Source organism: Telopea speciosissima, chromosome 8 (genome assembly GCF_018873765.1).
Source record: "Telopea speciosissima isolate NSW1024214 ecotype Mountain lineage chromosome 8, Tspe_v1, whole genome shotgun sequence".
In the NCBI taxonomy this organism is placed as follows: domain Eukaryota; kingdom Viridiplantae; phylum Streptophyta; class Magnoliopsida; order Proteales; family Proteaceae; genus Telopea; species Telopea speciosissima.
In genome coordinates, this window is record NC_057923.1 from 3569829 (window position 1) to 3596057 (window position 26229).

A 26229-nucleotide genomic window follows, 5' to 3' on the forward strand; every position below is an offset into this window, starting at 1 on the left:
GAATCTGTGGAGAGTGGAGACCGATCCATACCAGATTCAGAGTTCTTAAATCTTGAAACTGGGAAACACCAGAATCCCCCTTCTTTGCAGTCCAGTCAAAAGGGTTTTTCAAAAGGGTCAAAACCGCTATAAAACAGACCAAAACGGGAATAAACCGCTAAAAAATGGAGCCACCCACTTTTTTTAGTTTGTGGTCCTGTACGTTTTTAAAAAGTATGGTTCATTCAATACTTGGTCAAATTTTTTGTTACAAAGCTACCACTGCTAGATGCTATTATGGTGCCCTATCAATAAATAGTGTCAATGCTGGTACAATTATGACATAAAGCTTAGAGTAGCATAATTGGCGTTTAGAAGCTGTCATAAGTAATCCTCCTATTTTGTATACTTCTGACACTGCTGACAAATTGCTTAGTGTTTCTTGACTGGGGTGAAGCATTTCCAATTTAAACGGAGGGCTACTTTTGAGCTTCAGATCTATGTTGAAGATGGTAGTCTCATTTCTGAGATCCTCATTGATCACAATGTGAGTTTTAATTTTTCCATCCGATTGTTCATTTGATCATTGTTAGTGACTAATTGTTTGTTGATGCCCCCCCCCCCCTCTTTTCTTTTTTGGCCCCCAGGTTGTACAGAAAGGAATTGGTTATTCTCCTGAGGAGGTTACTGCTGCTCTTTCTTCTTCAGATGGTAAAAGAATTAGTGATATGAAGGAGTGCATGAAGCAGTTCCAGACTTTTTTAGCAAATTTTGAGGTAATTTAAGTTTTGCTTACTCTCGTTCTTTTGTTTTGCTTGTCTACTGAGAAGCATAGTTGTCATGGTACTTAGGCAAGGTGTCAGCCAGCGGTCGTGAGGTCTAGGTGAGGGCCTAGGAGTATCCCAGGCACCCAAGACGAGGCCTTAACTACCATATTATATGCCAATTATGTCTGCCAACTCTGGGTTTTTTTTCTTCTTCATAATCTTCGCCCCTTTCTCTCTCTTTCCATTTTTAGTAATACTTCTTTCATTCCCTGTTATTTCCATGCTCTGTTCTAGGCACTTTGATATCCAGTTGCCTAGGACATCCCAGGCTGCCTTGTGGACTAGACATGGCCTTGACAACCATGCTGATAAGCATTCATTCAAAAGGAAAAACTGTAACGTATACCCAAGATAGAAAAAGGTAAAAGTCCATTTTCATGATAGAAACGTCCAATCTGTTCCGAAATCAGTCCGATCCTTGGTAGCACAGGTTCATTTTAATTACAAAAATTGGCATGCAGACAAATATTAGGGCCACATAGTAGAATTCCCGTCAAACGGCCTTTCTAGTTGGCTCCTTCCAATACCCCTACAATAGAACCAGATTTCATAACATTCTGGTTTTATCCATGTGAAAAGAGGCAACCTCCACTTGTTTAGAAGTAATGGTGTCTGTGCCATTGAATGCAAGAATAAGGATGTCTTATCTGTTTTACTGTGATTGATATATTTCCCCATCACTTCGTTCAGAATGGGTTTTACATGATTTTAGGGTACAATGCTCGTAGAAATAAACAATACCTCTCCTCTCCCAGTTGCACTTGAGATGAATCAGGGATATTCAGCATCTGATGCATGGTCGCTTCTAAGAAGACTGAAGTCCTCTACACCTGCTCAAACACTTCAGTGCCCGCATCCTGATCCAATTGTTTTATCCCCTTGACTGAAAACATACTGCAGTTGGCATCTGCAAAGTAAGAGGCAAAGCCATGATAGAAGCATTGATCATTGAGGGTTCTCTTTGAATGGATTTTGGATCTGTGCATCCTGAGAAATGAGTTTCATGAGAATATCAGGAGCAAAAGTGCATGAGGTTTCAGTGATTGATATGGCCGACAATCTTGAAGATACATTGACAGACTGCCATGGACTCTAGTACGATACATCATCAGCCAAGGTTTCAAAAAATGAGAATTGGATTGGGTGGATTGCTGTTCTGTTCTGGGATGGTGGGTATGATCGGCAATCACCCATCCTGCCGGCACTTGCTCTTTCTCAAAGATCAGCTCATATCAGGCCAGATGGGTGGGCACAGATCTGGTCTCCAGCCTTGTTTTTTTTTAAAATCCTTGCCATCAACTATTTATGTTCAGTCAGCCTTTAATGGTGCTCTATCAAGAAGTGGAAGTTGATTTCCTTGCAGCAGTGCATCAAACAAATGTGACATGAACATATCCGAGAAAGTTCCAGTTGGCAGGAACATGTGAACACCTTATAGATTTGTTGAGTTCTCAGTTCAGATGATATCTTATATCTGCTACGTGGTAATCTGCTTCGCTGAGCTCGCTTACAAACAGGCCATACTCCACTCTGTATGTTGTAATCTTTGAAATTATGAAGCCAAAAAACTGAACTACTGATGTATCTCTCAAATTTCTCAAATATCTGTATTGTGCAATTGTTAATTGAGATGGAATACTTGTTTGCATGAAGCTATTGGTTTTCATTTTCAAAGACTGTAATTCAACAAGTTCTTAATGAAAAAGAAAATTAGAAAAGAGGAAAATAAATAAATAAAACCAATTCAGTTTTTCAATTATTATTGTTATTATTTTCGGGGGGGTGGGGGTGGGGTTGGGGAAGAGAAAAAGAAATAAAAAATAAAAAAAACTCTTCTCCTTATGAAATTGCAGTTGTCGAACAATTTTTTAACACTTTCTCCGTTTCAGCCAAAAAAATAAAGATTACTATTGTTAGCATTTCAAGTATATTCCAATGATAAACATACTATAAATGGAGTAAACTCCCTCCATCCCCTGGGAATTGTTATTCCCTCCAATTCCTCCAATTTTTCACATGGGGGTGGAAATGACCACCCTACCTCCTGCCCGAAAACACTGCCCAAGATGAGGTCCACTCCCCCCTATCAGAGGAATTGGAGGTGATAATTATTCATCCCCGGTGGTACCAAAAACAAGAAAATTCTCTCTTAAGTGATTCTAAATGGCAATGGTTGTTGGCACATTTAGCATCAGAATCCTAGGTGCTATATACACAGGTCGCCCCACCGAACGTTGTATCTGGCTGCAAGATAATGGGCACCTACAGGTCCCCGACTCCCATAAGGATAGTACTCTGGGATTATCTTCTTATCCTCCACTTCTTTCAATACAGGTGTGAAGAGCTCCCACGCCGCATCCAACTCATCACTTCGTATGAACAGCCTCCTTTCTCCTTCAATAGCATCAAGCAGAAGCCTTTCATATGCGCAAGGAATCTCCTTCGAGTACCTACACAATCATCTGGAATCTCCATAAACCAAACACAATTGTGTTTGTCTAAAGTGAAAAGAAAATAATCTTTAAGGTTTCTTGTAAATTTTCCACACCAATAAAAAACGTAGAGAAACTGCATTGACATAAGCCTTTAGGACTAAATGCTTTGCCACGTTAAGATTTCTTGGTCTATTAAATTTTTGAAGGCATGCATTTACTAGTTTCCTTCTCTTATCATCCAAAAAGATAATTTAGAATTTACCTGGCTGCATAGTGAAGATTTAGATGACTGTTGTCCAACCTCATGCCCAAACCAGGGACCTTGTTATTGATCTTCAAATAAACAGCTTCATCAGGCTGAACCCGAATAACAAGCTCATTTGTCGCTTGATCAAGATCTGTTCCAAGACTCTTACTGTATAAATTACCAGGAACATGCCTGAACTGCACCCTTATTTCGGCTCTGAAAGCGACACATGGAATTACATTTTTCTCAAAATTTTTGTTCAAAAATAGGAAAGTCTTCAATACACCATTTTTTTTCTTTTGGGGGGTGGGGGGTGGGGTGGGGGTGAGGAGAACTTAGATGCCTAAACAATTATTTTAGAAGATAGTTTACCAATCGGGTAGACCAATTATATATCAGTGTTCCTACATACCTCTTAGTATGTAGTGCTTTCCCAGCTTTCATTAGAAAAGGCACCCCGTCCCATCTTGCATTATCAATAAAAAGTGCAGCTGCAGCAAATGTTGGAGTAAGGCTGCCTTTAGGTACCGTTTTGTCATCTGTGTAGGATGGGTATGTAATACCCCCTCTGGTGTGGCTCTTATACTGACCTATCACCAGATCTTCTAGTTGCAAAGGTTTCATGGAGCGAAGAACTTTAACCTGCCAAACAGTTGAGAAATTTAACAGAATAAATTTTGTGACCTACATTTAAGAAAAGGGATGCTCCTTTCTTCCTCAAAAACCTTTTCATTTCTGATGTCTTCTGCATCCAATCTGACTGGAGTTTCCATGGCAAAAAGGGCTAGTATTTGAAGCAGATGGTTCTGCAGAACGTCCCTTATAATACCGTAATGGTCAAAATACCTGAATTTGATGAACAAAGTAAGAAACCAGATGTCCTTGAAATAATTTTGGGACAAAGATAAACTGAAATTACAAAGGAGGCTTACCCTCCTCGTCCTTCAGTGCCAAAGTCTTCAGAGAAGATCAACTGTACATTTCTTATGTACTGCCTTGACCATAGAGGTTCAAAAATGAGATTGGAGAAGCGCAGCACAGATAGATTTTCCACTAGTTCCTTCCCCAAATAGTGGTCAATCCTGCAGTAAAAATGCCATACCAATCATGATAAGAGTCCATAGTCCTTAACCTAAAAGAAGCAACTTTAGTTCAGGAAAGCCACCTGAAAATTTGATCCTCCTCTAAATAGTGCTTCAGTTCTCTAGTCAAAGCAGCAGAGGATTCTGAATCTCGTCCAAAGGGTTTTTCAACAATAACCCTTGTCCAGCCATTGGTAGAAGAAGCCGATGAGCTTGCACATCTTACTGCATCAATAAATATATTGGGTGGAATTGATAAATAGTATAGGCGGTTTGAAACCCTCCCGCCCTGCATGACCAATTTATCATATTGTCAAACTGGAAGATAATAGTAATGCTTAATGACAAGAAACAGAATTAGTAACATACTATTAAACTAGTTACTCCTTATCTCTATAATATAACATGATCCATTAAGATTCACAATAAGAGATGCAGATGTACACGGGATTTGATGCTGCAAATAGGTATTTTCCATACAGACATGGATTTGGATATTCCAAAATTGACATCATGAATATTGATTTTACTATTACTGAACCAGATGACCACAAAAAAAACCATCTACCACGGTGAAAATGAAGATCAGCATTACAACAATTTGGTTGGTGACCATATGGTCGTAACATCCAGGAAGATCCTCTCTTAACTCGCCATATGCACTAAAATGGAGAAAGAAAAGAAACTAATAAGAAACATCAACACGGTTTTTGCTAGGTTAGCAAGAAGAATGTTCAAGGATATTGTATCAACGGCTTTGTGAGAAGTCCAACAGGAGTCAACATATCCACCACCTTTTACTCATTTTGTACGTTTTAGTCCAGACGCATCTCAGGATACAGAAATGCAAAGACCCTCTCTAGGTCATTACTTAATCAAAACATTAAAAATTCAACAGCTGATAATTAAAGGGGAAAAGCCCAATACGCGTGGTGGACCACATAATGAAGGTAGATTTTCAAACTCGACATGTGACCAATAACACACATAATGCATGCTGTCACTCAGGACTCACTTCCTATATCTGGAATCTGGACCCAAAACAATCAAGTATCATTATGTGAAGTAGCAACAAGGTAGCCACTAAGAAGCATCAATGTCAGTCCATATGCGCTAGCTGATCTACAACCAAAGAAGCAACGGTGGTCTACGATCAGCTTTACTCCGCCCAAGTGCGCGCACTATTTTTCAGCTGGGTGAGCCAATAGCAAATAACCAGGTCTACCCTCTTTTCTCGATATCCCAATTATAGAGTTCATTAGCAGAAGTGGAGATAGGGGGGATAGGAGTTATTACAACATTAATGTGAAAATGACAGAAGCTGATATAAAGGGAAGAAGCACATCCTGGACCTTCACCTGTGAAGCACTACGCTCCTTTTTACAAAAAGACTACTTTCCAAGTGACGGAGATGTTAGCAATGAATAAATAATTAAAAGAGGTAAAAATACTAATATACTACTACTACTGAAAACTTGGGTCAAATATGAAATGGAAAATCTTTAGGCATGGCACCAACATATACAACTGAGTCTAGTTGAGCTAGAAACAATCTGGCATAAAAAAGGGAAAAAAACCCTGCAATGAAGCACCAAATCCAATATTAGCAAGGCATCTTCAGTTAATTCCACAGTAAACAATCTGGCATAAAAAAAGGGGGGAAACCCCTGCAATGAAGCACCAAATCCAATATTAGCAAGGCATCTTCAGTTAATTCCACAGTTATAAAACCTACTTAACAAAATCATGATCTCTAGACCCCAAAGCATTTATTTGCAGTCTACAGAAAAAAATAACCAATAGGTTCTTTGAAGGATCATCAGAACCAGCTTATGACGTTGATGGAAGGGCTTAAACTAATCTGTGGCTCCTACTTGTCATAAATTCAAAGGAATGAATGGCAGTAATCACAGGACTGGAGAACTTGCTGCTTTAAGCTGTAACATTTTCCATGGCTCTACTTGGTGGAGGGCCGATTAGGGGAAGAAGAAATCACATAGGAAGAAGAGAAGGGGGGGAGGGGAGTCGCAGTCGCACACGCACACAACCACGTAGGCTCTCAAACACAACCAACTCAATTTATCTTTTCAATCTATCCCCAATGAAGGGGATTATACCATATATAAGGAGAAATAAAAGACTCCTACAAATAAAGACCAACTCTCTAACAAGGAAACTAAATGTCTGGCGCATGTGAAAAAGAAAGAGGTGGCCTGAGAGGGGTCTCAGAGTTGCAGGGGAGGGGAAGAAATCACAGAGGAAGAAGAGAGGGCATGGGGGGAGTCGCACATGCACACAGCCATGCAAGCTCTTAAACACAACCAACTCAATTCATCTTTTCAATATACCTCCAAAGAAGGGGATTACACCATATATAAAGAGAAATAAAAGACTCCTAAAAATAAAGACTAAATCTCTAACTCCTAATTCAAAGGAAACTTAAGAAGAATTGGGAAACCAAATATCCTACGTAGCTATCAAAATAAAATAAAGTAAAAAGACATTATCTTCCCTAAATAATATAAATTCCTAAAATCCTACTAGATCCAAAAACTCCAACTGGATTTGGTTCATCTTTATCTGGGTTCCCAAACGGGTTTAGGTTGGTCCAAGGTAGTGCACCTGCATCACTACTGCAGGGCTTCTGCAGAGTTATTCTGAGGCCTTCTCTATGGAGAGCACATAAACTGAGCTCAACTTGCAAAGCCTTATCTCAAATACTAGGGGTTGGCCAGATTAATCATGTTCCACTATTATACTTCCACTTTTGGTGCCAATACATGTAATGATGTTTCTTTTCTCATCACCTCAGCACATGAAGAACTAAAATCACATATAGAGGATTCCCCCACAAAAGTAACTCAGAAAAAAATTAATCAACATGAAAAGTTAAAGAGTCTAATAAGAATAATAGTATGTTAAGTTACAAATTTAACATTATGTGAGTAAAGCACATAGAGACTACGGAGATATTCCTAATTTAACAATCTTACAGTGCTAGGTCTCAATGTGTTATAATAATTTAAATGAATCTTCAGGTTAAAGAAGCATATCAAATGCAAACCAATACAAACTCTCTTCTGTTGATATACAACCTAAATACAATTACTCTTTTGGCACAAGGAACACATTGTTGGCAGTAGGTTTAATCCATTTGGTATCTTTCTATAAGGTCAGACTGAAAATTGGAACCAAATGATCAGCTAGTCAAAGCAATGACTATAACTTGGTTAAGTGAAAGCTTCACTATCTTAACCACACTGGAATTACCTCATGTTCCTTCAACTTCTTGTCTAGATCTGCAAAGTTTTCCTCTGAATCATACTGGCCAGAATGGTAAAAGCACCTTTTTAGAAACTGGTCCATCTTTTCACTACAGTTCTCCCTAAAAAAGACAAAAGATAAGTGGTATAGACTTCACAAAAAAAATAAAAAGGTGCAAATTCCGGTCTTCAACAAACAACAGAACCAGGTGACAAAATATTACAAGTCAGAAACAAGCAGAAGATAAGAAGACATCAGCATCCCTCAAAAGAGAAAAGAGGATACAGAATTTATATACAAGAAATTAAGAGGGGAATCAGTGTCAGAGCAAGGATAACCTTTTATCGATCCTGCAAGTAAGCGTCTTGTTAACCATGTCCCTGAATTCTGCATCTGTCATCTTACTCCGAGCATAACCAAACACAGTAAAATGCTGTAGCACAGAAATGTACCAGACTCAAGTCGTACCATCTCAGAAGAAAAGCAGCCAAGAAAAAGCAGAAAGAATTCAATGAATAAAAGACATATTTAAAATAGTTAAAATAAGCAAAACCTTGGGTAGGCAATCTTCATAATAAAGTGCAAAAAGAGCAGGAAATATCTTCTTCTTGGCAAGGTCCCCAGAGGCTCCAACCACAGTGATGCTGACCGTAGGCTCCTCTTTGAAATCAAAACCTGCAACATCTTTAAATTCCTCTGAAGATTTTATTTTCAGCAACTCATCTTTGAATGTTGTCATGGGAGTCTCATTTGCAGGCAATGATGCAGTTGCAGCCACTTCACCTGATGCCAAATTTGCAATGTGAATTAAAAACAGAGGAAATAGATCCCAATTATATCTTTGTGCGATGAACCTCGGAAAAGAATGAGAGAGTGAAAAGGCATGTATAAAAATGCAGATTCTTTAAATTAATCTTAAACCAACTCAAAAAATCCAAGTCCCATAGTACTTGGTGTGCGGTATAGAATTCCTGTTCCATGCTTCCACTAGGGTTATACTTCCAATCACAACATAACCATCCATGTCTTTGCTCACTAATTCAGCCTTAGTCATTTTGGGCCTTCCCCTTGTCCTTTTACTGCCTTCAACTCACACTACATCGCCGTGCAGGGCTCCACTGCACATGACTGGACCATCCAACATTCCTTTAAATTGTCAGCTATTGCTTTAAGTTTCCATAGATGCATTCATTAGTTATACTATGCTTTCTATATTTGCCACAGACCAGCTGGATGTATTCAATTTCAATCCTATCCTTTCTAGTTGTCCACTCATTCTTCTCAACATACCAGATACTTTTAAACGTATATTTGTATTATTTATAAGTTCTTTCAACATTCCCACAACATAAAGAGCAACCAATGAAAGATGACAAGGGAACACAATAAAAAGCAAGCAGAAAGTAGAATTCTCCAATATGAAATAAAGAGACTCAAGACGAGAAACTGACACACTAACCCAAATTGAGAGAAAAAAGAAAAGAGGATGGGAGGGAGGGAGGGGAGAGGAGGAGGAAAATCTAGATGCATAACATAGAAACTCCAGCTCAAATCAAATAAAAAAAAGTAAAGAAAATGGCCGGACCAATGTAAGAAAAGCGAGCTAACCATCTTAGATAAAAACCTCAAAATTTGACAATAGATGGAGATAACTGCCATACGATAAGGCAGAATACATAACTAATAAAGAAGAAATCTACCTAATCAAACACGAAAGGAAGCACACACAGCAGCTGAATCACACAAATAATGACAGACAACAAAAGGATGAACATGATACAAAAACTTAAGCAGCATAAAGAAGAGGGGAAAAAACCCAATAACAATTCTAACCAATATTTCATTAAAAGTTAAATTTGACCAACCTCCTTGCATGCGAACCACATTGCGGCGATGATTTCTAGGAGACTCAAAAGAGACATTCTGTGAATGCAATCGTTTCGGAATTGAAGAAACTGTAATACGGTGTTGACACCCAGATAATGACGAAGAAGAAGAAGTGGCAAGACGGGAATAATAGACAGAGTAAGAGCAATTTGGAGAATAGAGAGTCGGCATCTCTCTCTCTCTCTCTTCTCTGTGATTATGTATCTTCGGGTATCAGAATAAGAGCTTCGTCGATGGTCTCATTAATGGAGTTTCAGAAATCGAAGAAAGAGTTTAGGAGACAACTAGGGTGGTGGTCCCTTGAGAATCCCTGAAGGAAGGTCGAAGGAAGAGAGGAGCTCAGAAAAGGGCACTCATGGCTCTGTAGACTGTAAATAAAAAGAGACAAATTTTTTGTTTCCGTTTTTCTATTTAGAAACGGAGACGTGATGTGGAGACTGAAAGAAGTTATACCCTAATCACTTACGCTTCAATATGCCCATCATATGTTGGTCCTATTTGCGGTCAAATGAGATTCCAATCCTACGGTGTGTATTCCTACCATCCTATCTCTTTCGTTGCACTGGAATACTTATTAGTAACTCCGTTGACTTTGACTGCCATGAGAACCTAAACAATTAACACAAGTTATTTCAGTTAGGTCACACGATCGTGACGTTGACGAGGGAGGCAACGGCAACGAACTGTGGGGAAAAAAGAAAACATACAATTAATGACCCATGGAAGGAAGAAGTTTATAACCTCTTCCCTTCTGATCTGATGAAGTGATGGAGAAACTGAGAAAGCCCTTCCATTAAGGTTGGACGATCCTGGTATTCGGGATCGGTCAGCACTCGTATTGGTATTAAAGGTGTCAATCCCAATACTTTTTCATTTAGTAAATCGGATTAAATCTAGTTTTCAGTCTTGAATCTTGATTATTAATTGGAACGGGATGGTATCAATTTTTAAACAGTTTTAGACCCAGTAAAACGGGAGAAGAACTTTAATAGTGCCGAAATGGTTCCATTGTTAGAAAATAACTTAGAGTACGAATCTAAGATAAATTTTATGGTTTAAGAATTAATGAGACTTAATATCCATAAAATAAAATTTAATGAGAATGAATAAAAAAAAATTCCCCATATATGATTTTAACGCCATCACAAAACAAGTAAATAGAAATAAAACTAAATGTTCGTTAGCTGATACCTCCATAAGAGAAAATACCACTATAAATAGGGGTGTCAGCTGTGAACTGTCAACTGTCAACTGTCAACTGGTCCGGCCTGGTTGGGCCTAGCTGGGCCTCACGGTGCTTAAAGCTTGCATCGTGATCGCCCATTTAAGTATTTGGATCGGGTTTGATCGAACTCGATCGGGCTTCGGCCTAGTGTAATCGGGTCTAAACCGGGCTATGGACATGTTTAACTCTAAACGGACATTAATCAGGCCTTAACAGATTAAGAGTAATAAAATAAGCAACTTATATTTTTCTTCATTGCTTCTTGGGTTTATTAGTTTTTTTTATCAATGTTGGAAAAAAAAACCTAATCATGTGGTCCTCAAAATATGGGTAAATCAAGATATCAATCAAAGTCCAACGTCTTCTGGGCTTACTCATGCTACACGGGATCAAGCTACTACATCAGTTTTGATATGAGAGTGAGACCATATTATAATATATATGTGTGTATTAATAACCTAACACATTGACCAAGAGCTGAAAATTTTCAAGATCCATATTAAGTTAAAACCTGGCTGATCAGCCAAAGACCAGACACACCACTAAAATTTATAAATATTCAGTACACAAGGTTTCAAAACCAGCACATAGGTCGGGGTAGTATTTGGTCGGTCTGGTCAGACGTCCGATTGGCTAGAACCCCACACCGGGATCTATCGATTACTAAACGTGTCAGGCATAAACGGGCCAAGTCGGGTGGACTCGGTCAGTTTTGTCTGGCTGGGCTTGAAATTGACACCCCTAACTATAATACATTAAATTACAACCACAAAACTTCAACACAAGAACATGAAATATACCCTTTGAAATGGTACTAATAGTTTCAGTATGTAATCGGTATTTCAGTATTGATATTATTGTGAATCCTATCCTAAAACCGTCTCGTCCCATTTACTATTTGGTATCAAAATCAGATCATAATATCATTCCGTTGATTAATTAAATGATCCAATCCCCAGTTTTACTGAGATGGTTCCCGATTGTGGTCCCAAATAGACATCCATACTTTGCAACATGTGCTGATTTTAGTTGAGGAAAGAATGAAAAATTCCATCCTCCAACAGGTCATAGCGCAGCTCTGGACGCAACGATGAGCCGTCCTCATAGTGATCCCAGGTTTGGGGAAATCCCCCGGTCTGACGCGACTCTTCAACGTCCAAGTCAACTTCGTCACATCAATTTGCTCTTTCTCAAAAAAAATAAAAATTCGTTACATCACCTGTTGTGTGAGGGAATTCTTCTTCCTACTTCACTTCACTGGAAAACTCTTTTTCTAGAACATGGAAATTCCTATTAGTAGATCCAGATACCACCAATTGGTTCTAAGAATTGGTATTGGATCAATCAACTCTGTCCATTGGAATCATTGATCCTGATTTTGGCCAATCTGGAGTGGCCGATCAATGCTGGGTTTCCAGGGTTTAAGCCAATTCCGATCTTTTCCAATTGAATTGGAATCGACTGAACCCGATCTAGATCCCAAATTTTCCTCATGGCCGATCATGTTGGCATGCAATTCTGTTGCTCATACGTTAGCTATTCAAGCTAGAATCACTAAGCATGAACTATATTTGTATCTCTTAGATGTAAATACGTTCCTATTTCCATAAAAAAAAATGTCTTTTTGTTCTTGAATGTAATATATAGATGTGTTTCATTTTTTGTGCATGGTAATGTATTTACACGGAGGGCAGAAGGGCCTTATGTACCATGAATAAAACCTTTCGCTTTAGATATAGAGAAATGTTTTGTGTGGAGAAGTGTATCGCCTCACTGACAATATATGATAGATGATAATCATTTTTATGTGTGTGTTCTCATTAGCTCTTGTATATGCAAGAACCACGTTCCCCCATAGAAAACGCTTGCTCTGAAAAAACTTTTTCCAAAGTACTTTTGTAGTCAGCTGCTTATATGTGAAGAATAACCCTTGAAACTTAGTAGAATTTATAGAGGGAATCCTCTGCTCCCTCCCACCCACCATGAAAGCCTGGGCCTGAGCTTTTCCCTCTAAGCAATTGATTTATTGTTTAAATAGTAACCAATGTGTTTTTTTTCAAGAGAGTGTGTGTGTTAGTGTTTACTTCGTGGTTAAGAGAAGCGCATCAACGGTTAGATCCTTCTCTCTCTCTCTCAAAGGAACAAAATTAAACGGACATGAACATACCTAACACACTTCACGAATTCCTAAAGTTCGGAGCCTGCTTTTGGCTCTCTCTCTACTGACCAGTGCCCACCGCCCAGACTTTTACAAAAAATGTGAAAAAGAACTGTCTGGGAGTGTGGCCTCCTGGGTCCAGACGTAGAAAAGGGAGAGGGGTGGGGGTGTCTTTTGATTCTTTTGCGTGCAATCTCATTGGTCCCCATGCAACGTTCTCCCTACTGAGAACTTATTTTTATATATAAATTGCATTTGATATGCCTTCTAGGTGTTTAGAATTCATTCTTAAAATGCATACCAAACGAAATCATAGAATAGAAAAACAATTGTAGAAAACGATCCTACTTACTAATATAGATATATATTTTTTGGATGAATAATCCTACTTACTATTAGTCAATTGTATAATATTAGTTATTACTATTACATTTTTGAATTAATTTTTTCTCTGGTAATTCTTCTGGATAAGGTGATGGATGGAGCTCATAGATTTAGGTATCATATTGTAGCGTCTGGTGATTGATATCGATACAGCACCAATGTGTCTCCGCCGATATATTAAAAAACGGTTTTTGTACAAGATTTGGCTTGATACAATGCGGTATGACCGATTCATATCATATTGGAAACGACCAATATTAGCACCGAAACGGTGAACTAAAACCTTGATCGAGCTGCATCCATTGGTTATTTTAAGCCTTTAACAAATCCGGCCGCCATGGTCATGGATGAGAATAACCGAATTCATAATGATACATATGAGTTAGGTAAAACTTAAATATAAGGCTGTGCTTGAAACTTAAAAATCAGTTTCGAGAATGCATAACAAACACAGCTTTACAACTTCTTTTTCACAAATGTGATATAGTTGCTTAGAATTATACAACAGAGAATTAGGCTGACATTTAAAATACAAAAATTGTTTTTCCAATATTCATGGAATCTACACCACTCATGAATACTAATTTATAAAAATAGAAAATAAAAAAGTTTGTTTCTATTTTTACAAGTCATTTTTATTTATGAATTACTTTTTGATTCTTTTCTTCATTCTCCATTCGTTTTTGGGGCAGGAAGTGCTGGGGTTTAAAATTTAAAATTTTCCTTCTCAAATCCTCATGTACAGTAAAACAAAATCAGATCAATTGTTCAGCTTCGAGCTTTCTTTGTCTGTTCACCCTAGCAATGAAATCCTCAACCCTTCTTTTCAAATCGTCTCCATCAAAAATGTCCTCTCTTTCTTCTGCTTTTTCTCCTCCTCCATCTTCATGAACCCTCTGTGTAGTCTCTTCAGTAAAACGCATCTCCAATTTCCTTGATTCCTTTTTCTCTTCCTGGGAAGAGAACCTCTGAAGGTTTTGGCTTCTCTTCACATACTCATCATAGATATCGGCAGCAGAGGAAGAGGAGGAGGAGCCCACCAGCTTAGATTCTCCAACAAGGAAGACGATTATGATGTTGCAGACAATGAACAAGCAAGTGGGATTTAAGAGGAAAGATCTCATTTTGGGGATGGAGATGAAGAGGAAGGACTTTGTGGAAGAGAATAAAGAGGGAAACCAGAGAGGGCTTGAGCAGAAAAGGGTACCAGTGAAAACAGTTAGAGAGTAAAAGATGAGAGTGTTTAGAAAGTAGTGTTTTTTCTTGTACTTGCTAATGGGTTGAAGTTTTTGTAACTCTATGGGATCCATTTGGGATGAAGATAGAGAGATGGGTTTAATGTAGGGGTTTAGTGGGTTTCTAGGTTGGTATAGACTATAGAGGGATCCTTTGTGGAGAAGCTTGGGAGGCAAATTTGGGGGAAAGTATGGAGAAGCAAACTTAGGGAAGCTCAGGGAGGATTCCCATCTGACAGAACGTAGAGCAGAGCCAAAGATGGGTTTATATAGGAGTAGAGGAAGAAGAGGGAGCTTTCAGCTTTTTGTTGGTGCCTACTTTTTTTCTTTAATGCATTGGGAGGGTGGCTTTTTGAAAATGCCATGGGGGTGGGAAGAAGGCTCATGGGTATTGCTTTCTTTTCTTTTTTTTTCTTTTATTGTTTTTTTTGGATAAAATGTAATTTATTCAAAATGAGAGCAAGTGGAGCATAAGGCTTCCCAATTACATAGATCAAGAAGAAGAAGCTAAGGGTTGGATATTGGCCAATCTATCCTACTTGCCACGGATAAGACCTTACTAGTTAGGAAAATGCACAAAGGATCACAAAAGGAACTGTGAAGATAGGATCCCAATGTCTTGGATGAACCCCGTGATCGTGATCGAGAGAGGAGGGGGAGCCAGCATCCGATTTAAGTGCTTGATCATATTGTAATTATCCAACTAGTTGATTGTTTTGATTGAGTCTGGATCATCTAATCACGTGGGTGCCATCCCACATGGTGAAGGCCAATGAAATGGAATCTCCACTCATTTGATTCCATCTGACGACGTGGTTAGAGGATCTAAACTCTCAATTGGGTCCTCCAATCCCTCGGCAGGGTTTCAAAACAAGGAATCGATTTCTAATTGGATCTAGCCGATTTCAATTTGATTTTGTTTGGCTCATAGTCCATCAAGTTTCATTTGGAATCGAGTAGATTTTGTTCCAATTAGAAGGTCCGAAATACTTTACTCCAATCCAATCACAGGGTCAGATCTGGTAGATGAAAAGATTCTCTCGTCACCATGGATTAAGAGAAACTAAGTCTTTTGCAAAATGTAAAGGCAAAGTTACCACTTAAACCATTTTAGAATTTGCAATTGTGCAAAGAGGAGATGAAAGGTTTGTTTGTGAATGATGACATTTGATATTCTTTTTAACTTCCCTTCACGATTGAATTGGGAGGAAGCAATTTGAATGAAATAAAGGGTATTTTTATATTTTTAAATGGTGACTAACATCAATAATTCAGCCTAATGACAACCCATTTAGCTTACAACATCAATAAGCCTAGGAACCACCATAAAGCTTGTATGAAGCACAACCAATTTTGGTTCTCTTTATAAAAGGGAGGAAAAAAAACACATCACAAGTATGCATTTTTTAGGTCTGATCACTTCCTTCACTAATAAGTTTTCATTTTTTAATAAAAATTTTATTGGACAAGGTTGTAGTAACCCTGATCGATCACTAATTACATATTTACATGTGTGCATTATTAATTTGTTTTCCATTTGCTTTTTGGTCGAAAGAAGATTTCCTTGGATTTCCCCCTTGAGGAAGCTTTTCACAGACACAGAGAGAGAGAGAGAGAGAGAGAGAGAGAGAGAGAGATAATACAATAATTGCTAGTGAATGGAGGAAACAAAATAAAAGGGTGACGGAGACAAGTGATACTTTAGCCTCAAAGTGCTCAAATTATTAGTATTTGATGGTTAAACTTATGTTTTGAGTACCCAGAGTTTAACTGAAAACAAAAAAGAGTACCCAAAGTGCCAGGGAAACAAAATCAGAGAGAGAGAGAGCGCGAAATGACTCTTCATTGCTGTTTTTTTTTAGGGGTACTGTTTTATGTGTCGTAGCGCAGGTTGCACCCAGGCACATGGAGGTGAACGCAATGACCACCCTGTCCCCCTGAGTGGCAGGTCCATATACCTGGACGCACCCTGCGCTGTGGCCCAGAGAACATTTTCTTTTTTTTTATTTATTTTAATAAAGATAGTTTTCTAAGCAAACGGTATAAAGGAAAGCACCAATAAAGTGTAACTGAATAGTATCTATATAGGTACCAATCAACGCAGCTAGGTCATTTCATGTGTGTGAGAGAGAGAAACTTCCTTCTTTTTCTGTTTTTAACGAAAAATGCTTTTCGAAATGGTCCAGCATTTGGGCTGGGCTTTCTTATGCAGCTCTAGTATTTGCCACGTGCTAGATTGAGCCTAAATTTGTGGATAAATAAGTTGTAGGGCTTCCTAATTAACTTTCAACCCCCAAATGCACATTGCTTATGAGCCAAATTTAAGTTTTCAAAATCTGATTAGAAAAGGCAACTTTGAAAAAATGGTTGAAAAATTAGAAGGCAACAACTGGTGAAGTTGTTTGGTGCTCCTTTAAGTGCTTGCGGGGTCTAGGGGTTCGAGGGATCAATTCTACTGCCCTCACTTTACACAAAAAGGTGTGCCCCTCTACCTCCCTCTCTTGCCTCCTTTCTTTTGTAATGTAAAGTAGTGTAAGACTGTTTATGTCGAACACTCCTCCCTCCTACGGTTCTCTCCTTCTTCAAAAATTTTTTTTTGAAAATAAGACGAGTAATTAAAAAAAGTTACATATTCGAAATGTACTTATAACTAAAAATATGTCATTCCATCAATCATTTAGGAATTCAAAATAGTTAAAATGGAGAAAGATGTGTAACCTTAAGCTTAGCCAAGCGTGCTTACTTTAATTAATTAATGTGCAATCAACCAAAATCCAAATTATAAGTAGGAATTAAGTTTGTTTTTATTTTGGGCTTTTTCTCACAATAAAGCCATGTGTCTCTCAATTTTCTAAGCAATAGAATCCCTAACAGGTGTCCCCCCACGCCCTCCCGCCCTGAAATGTAGTTAGAATTAACTAAGGGAAACCTTTGAAGACTATAATATTTGGGTATGAAATTTGTAATCAAATGCAGCAAACCATCATTCAAAAAAACAAAAATCCCCTCAAAGAAGAATAACACTAAATGTACGTTCATATCTTAAGGTTTTGGGTTGGACCCTCCAACAACTATAACAATCCCTCGTCATCATCATAAAGATTTGTTTTACCTCTCCTCCACTTTACGAGGGTTTGGTGGTGCAATCTAAATCACTTGCATGTACAGTTAGATGCATTTTTCTTTCATAAATGCTCTCTCCATGCATTCTTAATGGCAGCAAGTGTGACAAAGTGTATAATATTATGTGCTTAATGAGACCCACTGTAGTATATGGGCGCTAGATTGGACCAGCCTAGTATCGAATAGGTAAAGGATTTGATTTAATACGTTCCATCAGCTCTAGAGCTTTTGGCGTATCGGTTAAATACCCAACATTTGACATTAGAACCGAACAATATGTCACAGGTTCGAGCCATGGAAAGGACTACCAAGTTCAAGATAGGTTAAAAGGTTTGATTCAATGCATTCTATTAGCTCTGAAACTTTTGGCCTATCGGTCAAGTACCTGACATACACTTATGGGTATGTGGTCCAGTCTCCTAATGGTAACCCATATTTGTAGCATCTCTTAATTAATTGCAGTTTTTCAAACCCTAATGCAATGGGAATTGTCAAATTAAAACACGTAATGTTAAGAATCCTGATCCTACAATAGTTGGTCAGAAACTACACCTACGTTCACCTCTCATCTCTTCTTTCTTTCATTGTTTTGTGTATGTCCATTAGAAAAAGAAAAAGGCACCCTCAAGGCCCCTGACGAGCAAGGACTAAAGGCCATGCAATCATCACTCATTTGCGTGTGGGTTAACTTTCTAGTCTTCATTTTCCTCTCCAATCCACCTATTTAAAGTGGTTGACCTGCATATCATCTATTGTTTCCCCTTAATTAATCTTTTTCCTTGACTAATTTCAAAGGTAATAAGACTCAGCTTTTCTCCTATATACCTTCTTTCCACCATACGTAATTTAAATTTGAGGTTCCTTGCTAAGTTTAAGTTGTTATACCCACCATATATTACGATATGATTTCCCTCCATCTCCTTCCAAGTCCAAACCAATATTAGCCTAATTAAGCATAGAAGAACAGATGCACCTTTATTTAATCGTCTCCCATCCTTTAATTTGATCATCTAGAGGTTAGCCATGACAACAATGGCAGCAACGAGCAAAGGGGGACCTTGTCTTAATCTTATAACAGAGGGGTTGGGGAATCAAGAGAGGAAGATCAATGTGGGTGTGGGTGGAGGAGCTCACAGTGTGGGTATCCATGCATGGAAAGGTTTTACATTGAGAAAAAGAGAAGTGAGAGGAGGATGGTTGGCTGTGAAAGCCAGCAGTAGCAGCAGTTATCAAAGTGTAGATCAGATCCAAAGAAGGGTTAATGGGATTAAGGTGGGGAAGAGAGGTGGTGTTGTGGATGTGCCCATTCATGCATTCAAGCTTGGGAGGTTCGTGGAGGATCGCTTTGTCTATCGACAGACCTTCATTATCAGGTCTTATGAGATTGGACCAGACAAGACTGCCACCATGGAGACCCTTATGAATCTCCTTCAGGTTTGTTGTTCCTTTATAACTTCCTCATTTATGTAGTTGAATTAGTTCTACAATCTCAGCGGATTTCCTCCACCTCCACCCCTCCACTTCCTTCTACTGTAACCTGCTATCTTTAGTCACTTGCTAGCTTTAAATTATCCTGTTGGCTGAGTCTCCCCCTCCCCTCTGTGGCCTTATCTATTCACTCTCTTGTTTTCCTTAATGGGTGCAGGAAACAGCTCTGAATCATGTAATGAGCTCAGGCCTGGCCGGTGACGGTTTTGGGGCAACACAGGAGATGAGTCTCAGAAAGCTTATATGGGTTGTCACCCGCATACACATACAAGTTGACAAATACAGTTCCTGGTAAACCTCCCATCACCCCTCTGTCCATTTCTAGTATCTCTCCCTCGTGGTAATTAAATCTTGGACCAAGTTTTCCTTCAGCTATGGTGAATGGGAATCCATTCACCGTAGGGCTTCAGATGCACATGAGAGGGTATCGGGAGGGTATTTTGGGGAATATATTAAAACCCTATAAGGTTTTGTGAACCCTAGGATGGTGTGAAGGAAAACTTTCTCTTTAAATCTTCATTTACATAACTCTCCAATCACCAATAGCAGTCATTCTACAAGCTTCAGCCATCTCACTGTTGTTTCATAGTTACGACATATACAGTATGGGACTAGCTATTGTTATCAGCAATTCATGGGTTAAAGAAGCTTAACTTACACTCTCAAGGAGAATTGAACTTTTTCCTCCACCTAAATAGAAAAAGATTGTCAATGTATGTAGCAATAATTTTCATCCCTCAGCTCTCATCTTTTCTCTGAAACTTATTAACAAACTGATGCAAAGAAATTTATGTTACAGGGGGGATGTAGTTGAGATTGATACGTGGGTAGATGCATTAGGGAAAAATGGGATGCGCAGGGACTGGATAATCAGGGACTACAGCACCCAACAGATCATAACAAGAGCTACAAGGTACAGATTACCAAACGAAAACATCCTTGCCACCCTACCTTCTCTCCCCAAAGAAAAGAAACCCCAAAGAACAACCCAACACTTGACTTCATCTATGTTTGCTGCAGCACATGGGTAACCATGAACAGAGAAACAAGAAAGTTGTCTAAGATCCCTCAACAAGTCAAAGAAGAAGTGAAACCCTTCTACCTGGACAGGAAAGCAACTGTTGCAGCCACAAACGACAACCACCAAATCAGCAAACTGAGTGAAGAAACTGCAGAGAGCATCAGATCAGGATTAGCTGTAAGTATGATTGAGTTTTCAGTACCCTTGTCTCCATTGGTTCTTTTCTACTCTTCCTTTAGGGAGGAGGAAAGAATTGCATCGTTCATATGCGTTTTAACAAAACCAATTAAGTAGATGCAGACTACCAAACAGTTGGCTAGCATGCTTGATTAACAGTTTCTCTCTGTGAAATCCAGCCAAGATGGAGTGATATGGATGCCAATCAGCACGTAAACAATGTGAAATACATTGGATGGATTATGGAGGTAACAACCAAACCCACCCACCAAATAATAATAATAAATAATTGGACATGCTCCTTAAAGGGATTGGTTTTTCTTTTGATGCATCATCAAGTACCTAAATCTTTATTTTCAGCAACTGTTTGTACAGATTACTACTTCCCTTGAGCATTTAATACACAGGATCATTTTCAATAGTAATTATTCATCAAAAAAACAAAAAAGTCAGTAATAACATTCTACACCCCTCACCTCAAAAATCCAATATTCGAGCTTGCAATCTGGACCTGCATTCTCAGGAAGTCCATTTCACCAAAACCATACACATCTTTTTCCTCCATATTAATACAAATAATCTATCTAGGAACAAAAAGTAGGAATGGTGATGAGACGAAGAATTTGACGAGTGACTCAACTTGAAACATGAAAAGAACATTAACAGCCATTGCCTGCTTCCTTATTTGCAGAGCGTACCATTGAATGTCTTGGAAGAGTATGATCTCCGAAGCATGACTCTGGAGTACCGACGCGAATGTCGGCAGTCGCATTTACTCGAATCCTTGACAAAAATGAAAGCAAGTGTAGCTGAAGATTCTGACCCTGAGAATACAAGTACATTTGGAAGAGAATTGGAAAGCACTCACCTTCTCCGCATGCAAGAAGATAAGGCAGAAATAGTTCGGGCAAGAGCAGAATGGCAAACCAAGTGACCTGCCACATAATGAAAGTTTCCTTTCCTCTTTCCTTTTTTTCTTCATAATTTCCCACAGGATTTGTGAATCATCACTACACATTCATTCTTTTGAAGTTCAGAACTTTTAGGCATGATGAACTACTTCATCACTGTTTCAAATATTGCTCACTGCAGAGACTCTGACTCTGACCAATTGAAGGCTCATTCTTAAAGCCAAAGAGTAGAAGAGGTTTTTTTCCTTTTTTGTTTTTTCTTTTTTTTTTAGGGGGGGGGGCGGGGGGCGGGGTAGGTAGATAAGCTAGTTTATAATTAGCTAATAGAAAAATACACTTCTCTCATTTCATAGAATTAACATCAACCAAAATACATTTCCCTCACAAAACAGGGGCAATCCAGAATGCTCCAAAAATACGGTACAGATATGGGATCAGCTCTAAAACCTCAAGAAACTCAACAAACAACAGGGGCTGGCAAAACAACTAGGAATGTACCAGTACATGGGGTCTAAAGAGCAGGGCCCATAACCTGCAGGTTAGAGGCGATGATTAACAGAAACTACATGTTAAAATGGAAAAGAATGCAGTGGAAACTCCCTTGCATCTGAGGAAAGAATGATGAACAGATGAAGACTCATTTGCAGGTCAAATGTTCCCACAGGGGTTGTGGGGAGGCAAAGAGAGAATATCAGAAACAAAATGGAGAAAGAAAACCCTTGCTCTATTATAACCTTGACCAACAGAACACTCCAAGATGGCAGGCTTCCTCAAAGTACAACAGCAGCCTTCTCCTGGGAAATACATGGGGCTGGATATGCTATCAAGGGTTCATAGTGATCAGCTCCGGCACCACACCAACCTGTATGATGGAGAGATTCAAGAAAAAGAATTGAAAAATACCATTGATTTTTACACAAGTAGTTACTGTCTGAAAATAAAAAGAAACTAGCCCAAGCAACTACAGAGAACAATAATTGATCATTTTCTATTTTCCCTTTTCTTTTTGCTTCTTCGTCAAGTCAGACTGAACTCAAGATCACAACTTTGCAACCATATTTCATGAAAATAAAAAATGTGTGTGGTGTTTAGGTACCATAGTTAAAACCACCGTTTTTTGAGGACCATCGGATTGCACGGTCGTACCACTGAACGTTAAAGGAGAATAATCGATACCATTGACGAACAGTGGATCCCTGAGAATTGTTTGAATTTAGGGGTACTGTTAATAGATCGGCAGACAATTTTTATGCTAGGAAGATTTGAACCAAGCACCTTACATCATAAATAATGCACTCTTGTTTTATTTTGACAATTATTAATAGTTTTACATAAAAACAACTGAATTAATCATGAAAATGCAAGTTTGGCAGTTTGAACACGGGACAGTGTGCCTTTTGGAAAGCAAAAACACCCAGCAGCACCACTATAAAACCAAACTTCACATAAGTTAATGCCACATACTTTCTACACACCCATAGAGTCGGCTTGTTGCCAGAGCAGACAATTGGACCACTTACCTCTTTGCGTGAAATTTCTAAAAACATGGGTTGAAACAGTGACCGTAGAACAATAAACTGCAAGAATCTGTATGGTGATAGATAACTATTTACCTGTCCCTTTCATGAAGAGAAAAAATGGAGGATCACAAATTTGACCCCTCGGGCGATGAGGAAGGAAGAAAACGCAATTTTCTTCATCAACCATTCCATCTGATCCATGGGCTTGAACCTGTTAAAATTGGTGGGGGTGTTAAGAATGTCTGGTATATGTATGTTTCTGCCTTCCAAATAGCAATAAAGTTGAACTCAAGATTGCTCAAAGAAACAAAAAAAATTCCAAGTAATATTAACTTCAGCAAAAGCATGCTAGTCTTTCCATATTCATTGAGACTGCCTCAAATGATCATTTTAAAAATTTTGTATTGGTGCCCGAAGGGAATGATCATTCCTATGCAAGGTTGATTATAAGAATTGTCGGTGATTCCAATCCAGCACCTCAAAGTGACACCTCATGTTAGACCACTTCCCATTGGAACCATCCATTGTTTATATATATGAATAACCACAACTTGCAAACACGAAACTTATTCAACCTTTGGAAGCACGTTGGGGGATACATGCTGTTTAGGAGACATTCAAATAAAAGAGACCAATGGAACAATGCTCATAGGATAAGCATAAATGCCATTATCTGTCACAAATAAAAGAGAATTCTGGACGGATACTCTTATATACAAAGAAGGCGGAAGAAGAAGAAAAAGAAGAGTTGGAACATCTTCTCACCACATAAATCTCCCTCTTGAACTCATTTGCCAAACTCTCTATTGCAATGTCATCTCCAAAAGCAGCCGCACGTCCTTCTCTGTTCTCATCTACAGTTAACAACCCCTCCTCAGTATATTGCAATGTGACGACATCAAATTCATCATCAGGAGTACCAGAGATAGACATGTATTTGGCCCAACTCGGGGCATCATCCACTGGAATGCATCTCTCTTTATATATAGACTCCGCAGCCAATTCCCTTCAATCATAAATATGCAAACAAGGAAACAAATAACTAAACCAAAATGCCTAGATAGGATGACTAACCCATATGGATTATGGACATGAACAACACATTAATCTACAAAAAAAAGAAACCAGAGAAAAGTAAATTTATTTATTAATTTAAAAAAAAAATAAAAATCGGAAGCTTAATGCATTTCCAAGTCCAGCAAAGAGAAAACAAGATAATAGCTTAGGTGGAAACGAAAGAGTCGTTTACAATAACCTAAATATAGGGTCCAAATAAACAAGATAAATGACATTCAATACATAAATGTAAGAGACTCCATAAGAAACCCGAAGAAATTACCTCAGCATTCCAAGATCGACAAGCTCGTTGATCGCTACATCAAGAGCCACTCGATCTTCCTTCTTGGCCAACAATTTGAGCTCCTGAACAACATGTATCCCCCAACCAGCATTCAAATCGGGAGAGTAGAGATGCTTGATGGCAGCATCAATGGAGTCCCTTTGCAAAGCGCCGTCTGATTCGAGATCATCCAGGAACCTTCTGACCGTTCGATGTCTGAGCTCTCTGGCATCGACGGCAGATCCCATGGCCTTCTGGGACGCCGTGAAAAGGCAGTTTCCGTCGGCTTCAACGTCTCCTCCATGGGATAAGCGGAAAATGATGGACAATTCAGGGGAGGAATGAGTGTCCGGTTGTTTCCAAAGAACTCCCTTGGCATGGAGCCTCCGCAAGTAGCGCTTTTGCTGCTCTTCTAAACCGGTGACGGTGTCCCAGGTGTTTGCCTCCGTGAGATCGGAGGGTTTGGAGGTGTCGAAAGAAACTGCAGAGGTCGGATCTCTCCAAGGGAGTTGCGGTGGTGAAGCTTGGAAAGTCTCAGCAATCGCCGTCGTATCGCAGAGAAGCTTCCCCATTTTCCTCTGTTTAACCCTTTTAAGTTCTCCCAATATTTGTTTCTTTCTTTCTTTCTTTCTTTCTTTCTTTCTTTGGCACTCTCTTGATCCCTTCCTCTTCGATGGACTGGAGTTGCAGATTTACCGGGTAAGACAGAGTGAGAGAGTGAGAGAGTGAGAGAGAGGAGAGTGAGATTTCCGTTGGAGCTAGGGTTAACGGATAGATCGATGAGGTGGCAACTCTATTACACGTGGAAAAATCTAAATCGTTAATTTGTTCACTGGGGGCTAGCGCTGGCCGTCCTTTTCATTCTAATGTAATTCGTTTATGTTTTGAACTTTAAACCGTTGGGAAATAGGTGGTAAGGGCGGGCCGCGCGCAATGACCACCTTACCCCGGTCGGGCAAGGCACTCGGGCAGGGTAAGGTGGTTAATGAATGTCACCTTGTGTCTGTATAGTACGAAAGAACGGGCAGCTTGCTCATAGAAGATCTGGATCCCTTTCAGTGCGATTGTGTGCTGGTCTAAATCCAAGAGAGAGGTCATGGTCCTTTGTTCGACTCCCCCCATCATATAATCCTCTTATTCCTCTCTCACCAAATTATTAATCATTTTATAAATAGTTTGATTTTGATTTAAAAATTGAAATCATTTAGTTAAATGGTTTAAATCGAATCAAAGTATCAAACCATTTAAATTCATAGTTAACTATTTAAAAATCTATTAATATATATATATATATATGAATAAACAATTATAGAAAAAAAAAATCTCACTAAAAAATTAAGACATTTAATTCTTTTGAATAAAAAATAAAATCATATAAACAATTATAATTTTACAATTATTAAAAGAAAATAATAAACAATAGAGCTATTTCAAATATGTCCTCGAATAGAGTTGATTGGAGGGCAATGATCCATGTAGCCAACCCCATTTACTTCGGATAAGATTGAGTTGTTGTATTAAAAGAAAACAATGAATAATTCAAATCAATGTTAAATTTATATCCATTAAATTAAAAAGAGAAAGAAGTTATTTGAATATAAAATAATAAAATCATTTAAATCTAAACAATTTAATAAATGGTTTCGATTTCAATATCTAAACCAGTTGAATAGTTGGATTCGCTTTTACCTAAAAAATATTATAACAAACTGAACCGTTTACATCGAAACCGAATCGTTTAACACCCTTAATTGGTGGTATTTGGCTCTGCTTGTTTTCATGTCAAATGATGGAAAAAAATTCTTACAATAGATGGCGGACTAAGAGTTTATTAAGTCACATTGAACGGAGGGCTCCTTATGCTCATGGAGTCATGGTAGAGTTACGTGAAGGTATCTTGGGGAGCATACTAAAGACCACATATGGG

At 38.6% G+C, this 26229-nt stretch overlaps 6 protein-coding genes across 9 annotated transcripts in view; 2 read left to right on the forward strand and 4 right to left on the reverse strand.

Annotated features, from left to right (window-relative positions):
* LOC122671198 (recQ-mediated genome instability protein 1) overlaps positions 1-2141 on the forward strand; it is a 10805-nt gene extending 8664 nt beyond the window's left edge. Inside the window, exons 7-9 of one of the 2 annotated variants that reach the window (XM_043868303.1) lie at positions 416-526; positions 627-755; positions 1562-1705. In XM_043868303.1, the coding sequence (XP_043724238.1) occupies positions 416-526; positions 627-755; positions 1562-1576 (255 nt within the window). In that variant the 3' untranslated portion in view covers positions 1577-1705. Of the gene's footprint in view, positions 1-415; positions 527-626; positions 756-1518 lie in introns of both variants that reach the window. The other variant, XM_043868302.1, reaches the window with a different exon arrangement.
* The window catches only part of LOC122671200 (transcription factor TCP20-like), a 24163-nt gene extending 20027 nt beyond the window's left edge, over positions 1-4136 (reverse strand). The window contains exon 1 of the mRNA XM_043868304.1: positions 4125-4136. The gene's annotated coding sequence lies outside the window, so the exon portion shown is untranslated. The remainder of the gene's footprint in view (positions 1-4124) is intronic.
* On the reverse strand, positions 2951-10017 carry LOC122671197 (glucose-6-phosphate 1-dehydrogenase, chloroplastic-like). Its single transcript, XM_043868301.1, has 10 exons — positions 9700-10017; positions 8388-8617; positions 8173-8267; positions 7841-7955; positions 4654-4859; positions 4421-4570; positions 4214-4334; positions 3901-4130; positions 3504-3704; positions 2951-3256 (listed from the first exon to the last, which is right to left on the reverse strand). Exons 1-10 carry the CDS (start codon positions 9890-9892, stop codon positions 3013-3015), a joined length of 1785 nt encoding a protein of 594 aa, XP_043724236.1. The 5' UTR covers positions 9893-10017; the 3' UTR covers positions 2951-3012.
* A 3996-nt stretch (positions 10018-14013) lies between these two features.
* On the reverse strand, positions 14014-14948 carry LOC122671992. Its single transcript, XM_043869494.1, has one exon. The coding sequence runs from the start codon at positions 14796-14798 to the stop codon at positions 14244-14246; it is 555 nt and encodes a 184-aa protein (XP_043725429.1). The 5' UTR covers positions 14799-14948; the 3' UTR covers positions 14014-14243.
* A 3907-nt stretch (positions 14949-18855) lies between these two features.
* LOC122671710 (palmitoyl-acyl carrier protein thioesterase, chloroplastic-like) lies at positions 18856-21466 on the forward strand. Of its 2 annotated transcripts, XM_043869092.1 has the most exons (6): positions 18856-19280; positions 19492-19625; positions 20134-20247; positions 20355-20532; positions 20712-20780; positions 21224-21466. In XM_043869092.1, exons 1-6 carry the CDS (start codon positions 18870-18872, stop codon positions 21464-21466), a joined length of 1149 nt encoding a protein of 382 aa, XP_043725027.1. In that variant the 5' UTR covers positions 18856-18869. The 2 variants fall into 2 exon arrangements, with proteins under 2 accessions (XP_043725027.1, XP_043725028.1); XM_043869093.1 differs by lacking the exon at positions 20712-20780.
* A 293-nt stretch (positions 21467-21759) lies between these two features.
* LOC122671711 lies at positions 21760-25031 on the reverse strand. 2 transcript variants are annotated; one of them, XM_043869094.1, is made up of 5 exons: positions 24938-25031; positions 24303-24877; positions 23729-23969; positions 23057-23174; positions 21760-22305 (listed from the first exon to the last, which is right to left on the reverse strand). In XM_043869094.1, exons 2-5 carry the CDS (start codon positions 24872-24874, stop codon positions 22214-22216), a joined length of 1023 nt encoding a protein of 340 aa, XP_043725029.1. In that variant the 5' UTR covers positions 24875-24877; positions 24938-25031; the 3' UTR covers positions 21760-22213. The 2 variants fall into 2 exon arrangements, with proteins under 2 accessions (XP_043725029.1, XP_043725030.1); XM_043869095.1 differs by lacking the exon at positions 23057-23174.
* Positions 25032-26229: the final 1198 nt, after the last annotated feature.

What these genes read in the sequence shown, in the direction of transcription:
- LOC122671710 (XM_043869092.1), top strand. Translation starts at nt 18,870, where the DNA reads ATGACAACAATGGCAGCAACGAGCAAAGGGGGACCTTGTCTTAATCTT. An exon ending in GTTGACAAATACAGTTCCTG is followed by an intron (nt 19,626 to 20,133) that starts GTAAACCTCCCA and finishes TTTATGTTACAG; the next exon opens with GGGGGATGTAGTTGAGATTG. An exon ending in GCATCAGATCAGGATTAGCT is followed by an intron (nt 20,533 to 20,711) that starts GTAAGTATGATT and finishes TGTGAAATCCAG; the next exon opens with CCAAGATGGAGTGATATGGA.
- LOC122671711 (XM_043869094.1), bottom strand. Translation starts at nt 24,874, where the DNA reads ATGGGGAAGCTTCTCTGCGATACGACGGCGATTGCTGAGACTTTCCAA. An exon ending in GTCGATCTTGGAATGCTGAG is followed by an intron (nt 23,970 to 24,302) that starts GTAATTTCTTCG and finishes TTATGATTGAAG; the next exon opens with GGAATTGGCTGCGGAGTCTA. An exon ending in TCTCTTCATGAAAGGGACAG is followed by an intron (nt 22,306 to 23,056) that starts GTAAATAGTTAT and finishes TCCATCATACAG; the next exon opens with GTTGGTGTGGTGCCGGAGCT.
- LOC122671992 (XM_043869494.1), bottom strand. Translation starts at nt 14,798, where the DNA reads ATGGATCCCATAGAGTTACAAAAACTTCAACCCATTAGCAAGTACAAG.
- LOC122671197 (XM_043868301.1), bottom strand. Translation starts at nt 9,892, where the DNA reads ATGCCGACTCTCTATTCTCCAAATTGCTCTTACTCTGTCTATTATTCC. An exon ending in ACTTGCAGGATCGATAAAAG is followed by an intron (nt 7,956 to 8,172) that starts GTTATCCTTGCT and finishes TGTCTTTTTTAG; the next exon opens with GGAGAACTGTAGTGAAAAGA. An exon ending in GAGGAGGATCAAATTTTCAG is followed by an intron (nt 4,571 to 4,653) that starts GTGGCTTTCCTG and finishes TTTTTACTGCAG; the next exon opens with GATTGACCACTATTTGGGGA.